At 46.6% G+C, this 12,691-nt stretch overlaps 1 protein-coding gene across 1 annotated transcript in view; it reads right to left on the bottom strand.

The window, feature by feature from the left end:
* DNAH9 (dynein axonemal heavy chain 9) overlaps positions 1 to 12,691 on the bottom strand; it is a 170,562-nt gene that overhangs the window by 28,076 nt on the left and 129,795 nt on the right. Inside the window, exons 45-53 of the mRNA XM_044296589.1 lie at positions 12,011 to 12,153; positions 10,723 to 10,884; positions 10,409 to 10,642; positions 8,949 to 9,209; positions 7,971 to 8,396; positions 5,996 to 6,115; positions 3,906 to 4,094; positions 1,932 to 2,167; positions 1,716 to 1,838 (exon numbers count right to left, since the gene is read on the bottom strand). Of these exons, the coding sequence (XP_044152524.1) occupies positions 1,716 to 1,838; positions 1,932 to 2,167; positions 3,906 to 4,094; positions 5,996 to 6,115; positions 7,971 to 8,396; positions 8,949 to 9,209; positions 10,409 to 10,642; positions 10,723 to 10,884; positions 12,011 to 12,153 (1,894 nt within the window). The remainder of the gene's footprint in view (positions 1 to 1,715; positions 1,839 to 1,931; positions 2,168 to 3,905; positions 4,095 to 5,995; positions 6,116 to 7,970; positions 8,397 to 8,948; positions 9,210 to 10,408; positions 10,643 to 10,722; positions 10,885 to 12,010; positions 12,154 to 12,691) is intronic.

The raw sequence follows: 12,691 nt of genomic DNA, 5'->3' as shown, positions 1-12,691 counted from the left end.
CACTTGTGAAGTTTTTCTGCAGTAAAGGACTAAAAAACGCCAAAAACAAACATATGCAGCAAATGCAACCAACTAAAAAAAGGGCAAAAATTCTTCTTCTTTAAAGTGTCATGTGAAATGCCTGAAATTATTTGTGGCTTTCTCAGGTATTTTATGCTTCGGTGTCTTGTGCAGGTCGCTGTCGTGGCCTCGCATTACTGTGAGCTGCACATGATGGGAGAGCCTGTGGTCATTTCTAATGTCTAAGTGCCTCTCGCCCCCGCGCGGCAGCCGTCCGCTGAGTACGCCATTGTCTCTTCTGCCGCCAGGGAAATGGGTTTCATTGCATCAGGAGCCAGAATGGATTTAGCCCGAGAACGGGGCTTTTATGTTAGGATAAAAAAATAAAAAAGGAAATGAGCAGCGTTTCTTCAGTGTGTTGTGTCCGCCAGCCAGCCGAGTCCACGAGGGCGCCGCTTATCTGCTCCAGCAGATGTCTTCCCTGGTGTTCACATCCCTCTCGGCGCTGTCACATGGCAAAGTAATGTTAATGAGACGCGAGACCCCCCCTCCCAAGCTTCATTATATAATGCAAAGTTCTACCGCTTTCTAATAGACTTTGTGTTGCCATTTCCAAGATCACTGCTTGCTGTCATTGAATGGGAACATTCTTGTCATTAACATCTTTCCTGCTCGGGGGTACAACTTGTGGTGCAGATTCACCCTTGATCTGCAGGCTATTGCTCCCCTTCGTCAGCCATTTCTGGTTTGGGGGAGGCTGACTGTACTGCAGGGACTACTCACCTCCATACTGATATCAGCAGCTTTAGTGGCTGATGGGGCAGTTGTCCTATGACCCATCCCTACGTTTACAGCTGACTACTCACAAGGCATCAGTCCCTGGCAATGACAATCCTGCTCGCATCCACTGGTTGCTTCCAGCATCTTGTTCTCACCGAATAATTAGCGCTGAGGAGTCAGGCCTGTGCCCCCCTCCTCTCCTGACAGTTTAGTGATGGGGTGTGACGATATTAACATCCCTTCCCCCTTAATCAGCCTCTAAATGACTCTTGTCACCGCTTTTCTCTTTCAATTAATCAGGGGTTCGGGAATCTTTCATCACGTTTCGAGGGTCTGTCTACAGAGGTGTTACAAAGATCTGCGGCTGCTCTCCGGCGTCATCAACCTGACAACAGTCCTGCGAGTACGACACTGCCTGGCAGCTAGGACGGCCCGGTGATTCTCATGTTCAGTATGGGAACGTTACATGACCGGTACCAGACAATCACCCTACTGGTGCAGAACTGCTGGGGAGCAACTGAAGGTTACTAACTCTACAACAGGAAGGGGTCAGAGCTCACTTCACCTTACCCCCTCCATAGACTTGGTTGATACAATGGCGCCCTCTAGTGCACGTTAACTGGTACTGATACCCATAGATGTGTATCATATATGTATAGTGTCTGCTTAGGTCTGTGTGCACACTGAATCAGACAGAGCCATCGTAATGATGCCCTGAGTACAAGAAAGCATCATAGGGAACGGCAGGGATTTATGGCTACGATGGGGACAGGCAGGATCTTGTAGTAATTGGGGGGCCCCTCTATAATGACACCAATGTATTCTACGAATCACCTCTGTCCTGCACCCCAATAATTCATGGTGGCCACAATGTAACACCTAGGCACAGACTACACGGTGACTTTGGCCACAACACACCGACCTGTGGGATTTACCTTCCTTTTTTGATGGTTTCTCTGCCGAGTAATGGTCCCAGGACGGGGTCCACGCTTTCCTCTAAGTTCTCGATCAGCACCACGTCTCCTCCTCCCAGAGCTCTCTCCAGGGTGTCCAGGTATCTGGGGAGAAACAGCAGCCATTGTATTGTTGGACACCGCTATGATGACGTCAGTACATGTGGAAGCTGTGAAGTAAGATCCCTTCATACAAACCCTCTTTGTCCGATCCTGATCACTCGCAGCTCCTCTCCGTACTTGTTCTTGATCCACTTGATGCCCTGGAGCTGCGGGTCCACCATCAGCGGCCATCTCTCACAGTTGGAGAGGATGGTGGCGTTCTCAGTTGACATGCGATCAGCTGGAAGACCTTCGTTTTGCCAGGCTGCGATATCTGCATCGTCGGTCAGCATGGTCAGCGGGTCCAAAGCCTCAGTCACTGGGATCGGGACCTGGAGACAGACCACAGGTAATGAGGGGTGGCAGGGGAGACTGGAAGAACCTGCCACGTGGGGAGGGGACAGGTGGCGTCAGTCTGTACCAGCAATATGAGGAAACATAACGCCTATCAGACATTGATCTAAGGAGGGGGACAAGAGGAAGGTCGCAGACTGAGGGTTACATAGTGGAAGGAGCAGGCTCCTCCCAGCAGCACAAAGGATTTCAGGAGAGGAGTGTGCTGACATTGTGGAGGTCGCAGACTGAGAGTTACATAGTGGAAGGAGCAGGGTCCTCCCAGCAGCACAGAGGATTTCAGGAGAGGAGTGTGCTGATCCTGTGGAGGTCACAGGATGAGAGTTACATAGTGGAAGGAGCAGGGTCCTCCCAGCAGCACAGAGGATTTCAGGAGAGGAGTGTGCTGATCCTGTGGAGGTCACAGGATGAGAGTTACATAGTGGAAAGAGCAGGGTCCTCCCAGCAGCACAAAGGATTTTAGGAGAGGAGTGTGCTGATCTTGTGTAGGTCACAGGATGAGAGTTACATAGTGGAAGGAGCAGGGTCCTCCCAGCAGCACAGAGGACATCAGGAGAAGAGTGAGCTGATTGTGTGGGAGGTCACAGACAGTTATACAATGCAAGGAGCAGGGTCCCCAGCAGCACAGAGTATTTCAGCAGTGTATGCTGATGTAATGGGGGGCAGTGATGAGTGTGTCCTTATTTCCCTCAGACCGTACATGGAGGCTTTCCTGCCTCCGCCGCTGATCTTTATTCCTCTTCTGTACGGCCATATCTGATTAATACACTGCAGCACAACCCCCGACCGCGAGGCACTTAAAGATTTGACCTCCTCCGTTCTGTCTTATTCCTCTCATACATAATCAACAAATAAAGCCAACACACACCCGGCGTCTCGCTCTCCGCCGTCCGTGCCGCTGATCTGCTGCACAAACAATATCCTCCCAGCATGGCCCTCCAAAGGAGGGTATTATCTGGACACCCTGCTGACTTCTCCACTACTGTAAAGAGCGTCAGTAAGCAGCAAACAAAGGCCGATCCCTCATAGTCATGTTCCCTATTAACTTGCAAGTTTTATGGAATATTATCCTCCACGGAGAGAGAAGTAAACTCCGCTCCATGTCATAATATGAAGGATGGATGGAGCCGCCGGGCTGCACTCATCTTAAAGGTGCAGGTTCTGATAGTTATCTTCAACTGGTATATTTTGTATCTTATACTCTAGTTACACCCAGAGCTGCAATCACAGTGCTGATAGTTTCCTGTTTGTATCCATGCTCCAGGAGATTACATCCCCTGCAGTGCCTGTATGAAGCAGAACTTATGCCAGCCGTACACATTATATGTACTGTATGTCTGCCAAACCTGCCGATGGTCGCCCATCGACTGCACATGGGGGTCTCCCGACTCTCCCTTGATGGCAGATGGCAGAGGATATAAGGATCAGGAAGTTGGATTCCAACAAGGAGGAGAGTGGCGGCGGCTGCACATGCATGCTTGGCACAGCCGAGCTTGCATGTTACGGGGAGATTGGCAGGGATAGCTGCTTGTTAATCTGAACATTATCTCATGTGTATGGCTCAATAGGTGTCAGTATTTTCTCAGCAAAAAAAATAAATAAATGTAAATGCAGCTCTAAATGTGACTGGAGTACAACTCCAATAACAAATGTGCAAAACAACTGAATGTTAGATGTAGACGCTGTACAAGAGTACACAGACAGACGTGAACTCACTTTCAGCTGCCCGAGGTACGGCCTCCACATCTTGTCCATCAGTTCTTGTCTGTATTTCTTGGTGAAGTAGCCGAAGTAGGAGACAAAGGCAGTGATGAGGAGGACGTCTCCACACAGGGTGCTCTCCTGGAGCTTGAAGTTCCTGACAGCTTCAGCCCATCTGACATTCTCCGAGGCGAGTCCCCCGACCTAAATCGGGGAGATGCAAGGAATTAGTATGTGGCTAACAGACATGATCGCTCCAGGTCCCTACAATCCATCTGTGCTGCAAATTCCACCTCCATATGAGTTTCACGAGTCTACAAATCTGTGCCTCTGTCAGGTTTCTCCTCCGTCCCTCTGTCAGCTCTTCCTGTCAAACATTCTTTATGACGGCCCTCACTGAGCAGAGAATCAGGGCAGAAAACATCGCAATTTGCACTTTTTCCATGTGCCGATACCACAAACTAGCAGGCATACATAGTTACGTCTATGGTGTTTGTCCTGCGGATGCCGTCGAACTACAAGTCCCAGCATTCTGAAACCAAACGTCCATGGAAACAAACGTGTAATGTCAACAGCCAAATAATAAATGTGACCACCGAGAGCATGAATCGTATACAGACGGGCAGTGAGGGGCAGCATAGATCATACAGCCAGCTGCAGCAAGAGCATGCTGGGAGTTGTAGTTGTTCAATAGCTGGAGACGCTGATCTCTACAATATATTATGGGATTTAGGCCTCATGCACACAACCGTTTTTTTTTTGCGGTCCGCAAAAACGGGTTCCGTAGTTCCGTGATCCGTGTCCGTTTTTTCTTCCGTGGGTCTTCCTTGATTTTTGGAGGATCCACGGACATGAAGGAAAAAGTAGTTTTGGTGTCCGCCTGGCCGTGCGGAGCCAAACGGATCCGTCCTGACTTACAATGCAAGTCAATGGGGACGGATCCGTTTGACGTTGACACAATATGGTGCAATTGCAAACGGATCCGTCCCCATTGACTTTCAATGTAAAGTCAGGAGTCCCTATTAATATACCATCGGATCTGAGTTTTCTCCAATCCGATGGTATATTTTAACTTGAAGCGTCTCCATCACCATGGGAACGCCTCTATGTTAGAATATACTGTCGGATTTGAGTTAGATCGTCAAAACTCAGATCCGACAGTATATTCTAACACAGAGGCGTTCCCATAGTGAACTGTGTACATGACTGCCCCCTGCTGCCTGGCAGCACCCGATCTCTTACAGGGGCTGTGATCCGCACAATTAACCCCTCAGGTGCCGCACCTGAGAGGTTAATTGTGCGTTTCATAGCCCCCTGTAAGAGATCAGGTGCTGCCAGGCAGGAGGAGGCAGACCCCCTCTCTTCCCTGTATTTAACTCATTGGTGGCCAGTGCGGCCCCCCTCCCTCCCCTGTATTTAACTCATTGGTGGCCAGTGTGGCCCCCCTCCCTCCCTCCCCTGTATTTAACTCATTGGTGGCCAGTGCGGCCCCCCTCCCTCCCCTGTAATTAACTCATTCGTGGCCAGTGCGGCCCCCCTCCCTCCCCTGTATTTAACTCATTCGTGGCCAGTGCGGCCCCCCTCCCTCCCCTGTATTTAACTCATTCGTGGCCAGTGCGGCCCCCCTCCCTCCCCTGTATTTAACAGAAAATCACGGAAAACGGAACAACGGACACGGATGCACACAACGGTCGTGTGCATGAGGCCTTAAAGAAATGCTCTGGTCTGTCATCATTCGATGCGGTGGTAAAAGTTTAGCAAATATTGAGCAACCTGTGAGCTCAGCCGCCTCCCCAGTAATGAATCCATCCCTGTCGGGGGCGGCTCATTGGTGACAGAGGGTCTGCAGCCTCATAACCTAATATGATTGCCACACCTGATCGCACACTGAATGTACACAACAGAGTGCCCCATTATTAAGGGAGGCTCCCGGCTCTGATAGAGTTCTGTCCATACACAATACAAACGGCCATTGATTACAATAGCTGCCATGTAATGCTTCTTCTCCCCGCAGCAATGACGACAGCAGGAGTCACAGCAGCGGGGGAAACTGACATCTCACCATGTGAACGACGGCTCTACAGTCACGACAACAAGTTACATACCAGACGGTTGGCGAGAGAGATGGTGAGAGCAGTGCTGTCAGCTTCCTGTTGGCATTTCAGCTTGTCTGCCGTGGCCTTCTCAAACTTTGCAGTCAGTTTGGCGAGATTTTCATTCAGAAGCTGTCATACAAGAAGAGGAAAATATTCTGTAATATTCTATAGTGATATAGCAGTTATATTCCTCTACATAGGAGCAGTATTATAGTAGTTATGTTCTTGTACATAGGAGCAGTATTATAGTAGTTATATTCTAGTACATAGGAGCAGTATTATAGTAGTTATATTCTTGTACATAGGAGCAGTATTATAGTAGTTATATTCTTGTACATAGGAGCAGTATTATAGTAGTTATATTCTTGTACATAGGAGCAGTATTATAGTAGTTATATTCTTGTACATAGGGAGCAGTCTTATAGTAGTTATATTCTTGTACATAGGAGGCAGTATTATAGTAGTTATATTCTTGTACATAGGAGCAGTATTATAGTAGTTATGTTCTTGTACATAGGAGCAGTATTATAGTAGTTATATTCTTGTACATAGGAGGCAGTATTATAGTAGTTATATTCTTGTACATAGGAGGCAGTATTATAGTAGTTATATTCTTGTACATAGGAGCAGTATTATAGTAGTTATATTCTTGTACACAGGTGCAGTATTATAGTAGTTATATTCTTGTACATAGGAGGCGGTATTATAGTAGTTATATTCTTGTACATAGGAGCAGTATTATAGTAGTTATATTCTTGTACATAGGAGGCAGTATTATAGTAGTTATATACTTGTACATAGGAGCAGTATTATAGTAGTTATGTTCTTGCACATAGGAGCAGTATTATAGTAGTTATATTCTTGTACATAGGAGCAGTATTATAGTAGTTATATTCTTGTACATAGGAGGCAGTATTATAGTAGTTATATTCTTGTACATAGGAGGCAGTATTATAGTAGTTATATTCTTGTACATAGGAGGCAGTATTATAGTAGTTATATTCTTGTACATAGGAGGCAGTATTATAGTAGTTATATTCTTGTACATAGGAGGCAGTATTATAGTAGTTATATTCTTGTACATAGGAGCAGTATTATAGTAGTTATATTCTTGTACATAGGAGCAGTATTATAGTAGTTATATTCTTGTACATAGGAGCAGTATTATAGTAGTTATATTCTTGTACATAGCAGTAGTATTATAGTAGTTATATTCTTGTACATAGGAGCAGTATTATAGTAGTTATATTCTTGTACATAGAAGCAGTATTATAGTAGTTATATTCTTGTACATAGGAGCAGTATTATAGTAGTTATATTCTTGTACATAGGAGGCAGTATTATAGTAGTTATACTCTTGTACATAGGAGGCAGTATTATAGTAGTTATATTCTTGTACATAGGAGGCAGTATTATAGTAGTTATATTCTTGTACATAGGAGGCAGTATTATAGTAGTTATATTCTTGTACATAGGAGGCAGTATTATAGTAGTTATATTCTTGTACATAGGAGGCAGTATTATAGTAGTTATATTCTTATACATAGGAGGCAGTATTATAGCAGTTATATTCTTGTACATAGGAGGCAGTATTATAGTAGTTATGTTCTTGTACATAGGAGCAGTATTATAGTAGTTATATTCTTGTACATAGGAGGCAGTATTATAGCAGTAATATTCTTGTACATAGGAGCAGTATTATAGTAGTTATATTCCTGTACATATGAGCAGTATTATAGTAGTTATATTCTTGTACATAGGAGCAGTATTATGGTAGTTATATTCTTGTACATAGGAGCAGCATTATAGTAGTTATATTCTTGTACATAGGAGGCAGTATTATAGTAGTTATATTCTTGTACATAGGAGCAGTAATATAGTAGTTATATTCTTGTACATGGGAGCAGTATTATATTAGATATATTTTAGTCCATAGAGCATGGTATTACATCAGTACATATCTATCTGACAGAAAGTGACTTACGGCAATTTTGGCTTTGATACTGGACAGTTTCTCCTCTGCGGCTGCTAGTTCAGCGTTTGCCTTGTTCAGAGCTTGGCGTTTTGGCTCCACCTCACAGTATACCTCATAGAACTTGACAATGTTGATAACCCAGGAGCAGAGCCCAGCGGCAGCGAGGGATTTGGAAGAAATGAATTCTGGGTTGAACTCTGGGTCTTGCATGTAGGGCTGAATGGCTTTTATACAGTTTTCATGAATATTCTCCTTATTGAAGTTTATTAAGGAGTCTAAAAAGCTATCCACTTTTCCCATGACCACTCTGGCAGCCTTCCAGCTCCTGTCTTTTGGGATTCTACCACCAGGGGCTGTGAGGACCATGACCGCTGCTGTGACGTTGGTGACAGCTGAAGGTGGGGCACCAAAAGACTTCAGCTCTGTCAGATTGTTCTGTAAAGACAAATAACTGGATCAGCCCAGAAGGACTTAATGAGACGTAAAAATAATATGATTGTGAAAACAGGACAGAAACCAGTCTAGCTCAAAGAGGACCAGTCACCAAAAAACGCTATGGCTTCTCCTACTCTACAACATGGTGATGTCAGATTGCATTGCATTTTTTGGTGACAGGTCCTCTTTAATTAAGTGTCCATTCACACGTCGGTAGTGGATTGCAGATCCACAATTTGCTGTTCCGCAATACACCCGGCCAGCACCCCCATAGAAATGCCTATTCTTGTCCGCAATCGCGGACAAGAATAGGACATTTTCTATTTTTTTCCGGAGCTGCGGACCGGAAGATGGGGGGCGCGCTCCGTAAATGCAGATGCGGAGAGCACATAGTCTGCTCTCCGCATCCATTCGGTCCTCATAGAGAATGAATGGGTCCGCAATTGTGCGGAACGGATGCGGACCACACTTGCGGACGTGTGAATGGAACCTTACAGGGACCCCAGATGACACGGACTCAGCCCCCTCCATACATAAGAACTCTAGATTTACCCTATTGAGGGTGTTCAGGGCTTCTTGAGCAGCCACTAAAGCTGGTTCTGCTTTGGCCAGATCCGTCTCGCAGTCCTTCTGCTTCTTCCCGACCTCCTCCGCTATAACGGCCACTTTCTTTTCCTCCTCGTCAGCCACCGCTTTCTCCTTACCCACCTTCTCGGTCTCCACCCCGACCACCTGGATGAGTTTATCCGCATCCTCGTTCTTCTGTTTCAGCTCCACCTCTTGTGCCGCTAGTTTGGCTTTTAGGTCGTCCACCTGTCACCAGAGACATTGAGATGACATTAGTTTTAGCATTGTGATAGCCCTGTGAGAAGTGGTAGGGACCAGATACTGCCCCACCCCTGCTCCTCTTCTAAAATACTTTGCGCTGCAGTATAGATTTTTTAGATGTAGTGAAGCAGTAAGTATCTGTACACGACTGGCACCACATCATCTTCCTTCATCTTAAGTCCATAAGGTAAAATGAGGTTGTCAGCAGAACACATTGCAATTTTAGCAATTACCGTGGAAATATTCTTCTACATTCTTTTTAAACCTATAGAGACCACATGGAAATTGAAATGTTGGTTGTGGAGAAATAAGGTGCGAGGTGCGTCATGCCCAGCTGCAGCGTTCAGGCGCTCTGGAATCATGTAAGAGTCGGAGATTAAAAGGGTAGGAAGTCAGATGGGATTCACCTTATGGCCGCACAGCATTGTTAGAACAATTACTATGAGGAGATGTCTGCTGCAGAGCGTCTCGGGGGGGATTTCAGGTTCTGGAACAGAATATATTACTTGTACTTCAGATACTTATTTAATTGAATGAATTAGTTTCCAGCTGGCCTCTAGAACTAGATTTCCACATTCTGAATGTGGTTAAAGGGTGGAATGGTTAAATGAGAACTGGGTATCTTTAATGCGGCACCGGGATCTCTGACTGCGGACATCTACTGCTATGTAACAGCAATATGGCGGCATCTGCTGCGATGGATGCCTCCATACTATAGCGCTTCTTGCTATCTTCACCTAAGACTGCTCACAGCAATCCAGTAGAGTCATCTCCCACCTCTGGTATCTGTTAATCAATTCTTATGAACATTTTGCTATGTACTGCTTGGCGTAGCTATAGGCTCATGGGCCCTGGTGCAAGAGTTCAGCTTGGACCCCCATTCCGTCAGTGCTTTGTGTCCACAGGCTGTGGTGCACCCAACCTTTCTGCTGAGGCAAAAATGGACATGCCAAATTCTTGACCTAACCCCTTCCCTCCAGCCAAAGGTGTAACTTGACCAGCATGCACTTTCTATAAGGCCTCTTGCACACAAACAGGGTTTTTTTTGTTGGAGGTGTGGCCAGATTAATAAGGGGTGGGGCTTACATCTGAAACCCATGCTCTCATGATTGTAGCTAGCTGACCACCCATGCATTATCTGGTCAGAAATCAGGGCAGGGTCTGACTTCATGGTGGGACCATACCTGGGCTGACGTGCTGTTCAACTTCTCCAGTCCGTTCTCCAGACGCTCCATCTTGGCAGAAAGCTCCTTGCGTTTCTTAGACAGCAGGTTCTGGTACAGCTTGATCTGCTCCAGAAAAGACTTAGGGGTGGTGTAATTGTAGCGGCGTTCGTTGCTCAGGTAGGACTTGGACATGTCGTTCACACTGGTGTGCACATAGGCCATGAATTTACTTATGGATTCCTTAATGGGTCCCTGAGGTGAAACCAAAGAAAATAAGCACCAGAAATCTTTCATGTGGTGCTTTCTCACTGCTGGCGGAACTGAGGCCTCACCTCAATATTCTCAGTTTCTTGGAGGAAACGCAGGCTGACGGACTCTAGCGCCTCCTGTGGCCACTCATGGAACCAATCGATTGCGGTGCAGTTTACCACTGCAGGGAATTTTCTGCTTCGAACACGTAGCTTGTTACCAACAGGGGAGAAACACAGAGCAACCTGAGGGGGGAACAAGTGAAATCAGCAAAAACAAATGTACTTTCAAAACGGATCCCTTCTACATAATTGTGTATATTCAAGGTATTTTCTAACAATAAACACGTATCCCCTATTCACAGGATGAGGATAAGTATTTGTGGGTGTGGACTGACCGCCCCGATCACAAGAACGGGGGTCCTGTTTCCCAATCTGAATGGAGTGACAGGTCGAGCATGTGCACTGCTCTTCCATTCATCTCTAAGGGAGGGCTGGTGACAGCGCTCAACCAGTCCATAGAGAGTGAATGAGAGGCAGCGAGCAAGTTCGACCTGACAAGCTTCACCACAGGCCGTAAACAGTTAATAAGCCTGCACCGCTATGTGGTTACACTCCGACCCTCTCCCCACTGCTCCAGCTTTGTCAGTGGAATACGACTATGGAAACGATGACTTTATATAGAAGAATGAATACGTTATAAATATACCCTGTGATTATCATCAGTAAAAGCCGCCACATCTGTGGGGTTGCCCCAGAATCACCGTCTAAACGGTTCATCCTCGCCATCTGGGAGCTCAGCATTTAGCGCCCTGTGACTCGGGATTCCCCGCATTAAGGCGCTCGTTGGGTTTTTTCTGTGTATATATTAATATACAAGGATATTCTTTATACAGAAGTGGTTCTGCGATCGGAAGTGCCGGGATCCCTTCTGCAAAGACGGCGGCCGTTTATGGCGTCTGAATGGGCTAATGATTGTTTCAGGCTTTTGTTGTGTAATCATGTTGGAGACGCGTCTTCTGAAAACGTATTGATTGGGTAATCATATTTCAGCGTTTTACTTTATATCAGGCATTTGCAAGTTGCAGCCGCCATCTGTCACCCCCTCCTTCCTCCCTTGTAGACAGAAAGAGCAAAGAAAAGCTAGCCGTCAGGCACTTCCAGCGACGCCGCTTCTCAATGCGAGGCCCGGGCGGCTGCATCTGCTCAGAGCCGACGAAACCGTACGTGACTGGTCCAGTTATTCAAGGGATTGCTGATTACGTGTCTGAGCGGTAAAGTCAGCTGAATATAGAGCAGTGAATAGGGTAATACCGAGGGACCCGAGGCCTGAAAATGAGGGCCCGCTGCTCAGCCATTGCCACACACTCACTTTCAGCTGCCTCCGGACTCTGTCGATGAAGAATTTCCAGCAGTTTTCTCTGGTATCCAGCAAGCCTTGGCTCTTCACTTCATTCCTGACACTTCCGATTATGTTTTCCACTTCATCATCTGGAAACAGGTCTGGGATCTCACCTAGCAAGACAAGAAAATCCTTCTTAGTTTATATTGCAAAGCTGGTGGGATCTGACAACTGGTACCCCATGTAGTCTGAACGTGGAGGTGCCCAGTCCCCATCAGAGGTCCATATACCACAAAGCACCTGTGCAGGGGCGTAACGATCACAGTTGCAGAGGGTGCAACCGGGCCCGGCGGGAGAAGGGGGCCCGCTGCGCTCACATGTAACGTGGCCTGGCATTTTCACTGTACTTAATGCCAAGACCTGTCAGAGTGCTCATCTCACCTGCATGATATGCACTTCTCCAGTCTCTAGGTCTCCAGCATCAGGCCTCGGCGCTGCCACACTAAAACTACTCACAAATTATGCAGGTGGTTGGAGTATAACCTACGTTAGTCAGGCTCTGCCCACCTGCTTAATTTGTGACTAGTTTTAGTGTGGCAGCGCCGGGGACTGATGCTGGAGGCCTAGAGACTGGAGAAGTGCTTAACATGCAGGTGAGATGAGCGCTCTGACCGGGCCCGGCATTAAGTACAGTGAAAATGCCAGGCCGCG

This window comes from Bufo gargarizans, chromosome 6 (assembly GCF_014858855.1).
Source record: "Bufo gargarizans isolate SCDJY-AF-19 chromosome 6, ASM1485885v1, whole genome shotgun sequence".
In the NCBI taxonomy this organism is placed as follows: Eukaryota; Metazoa; Chordata; class Amphibia; order Anura; family Bufonidae; genus Bufo; species Bufo gargarizans.
Note: the sequence above shows the minus strand (reverse complement) of the source record. Positions and strands in the feature narration are given on the sequence as shown.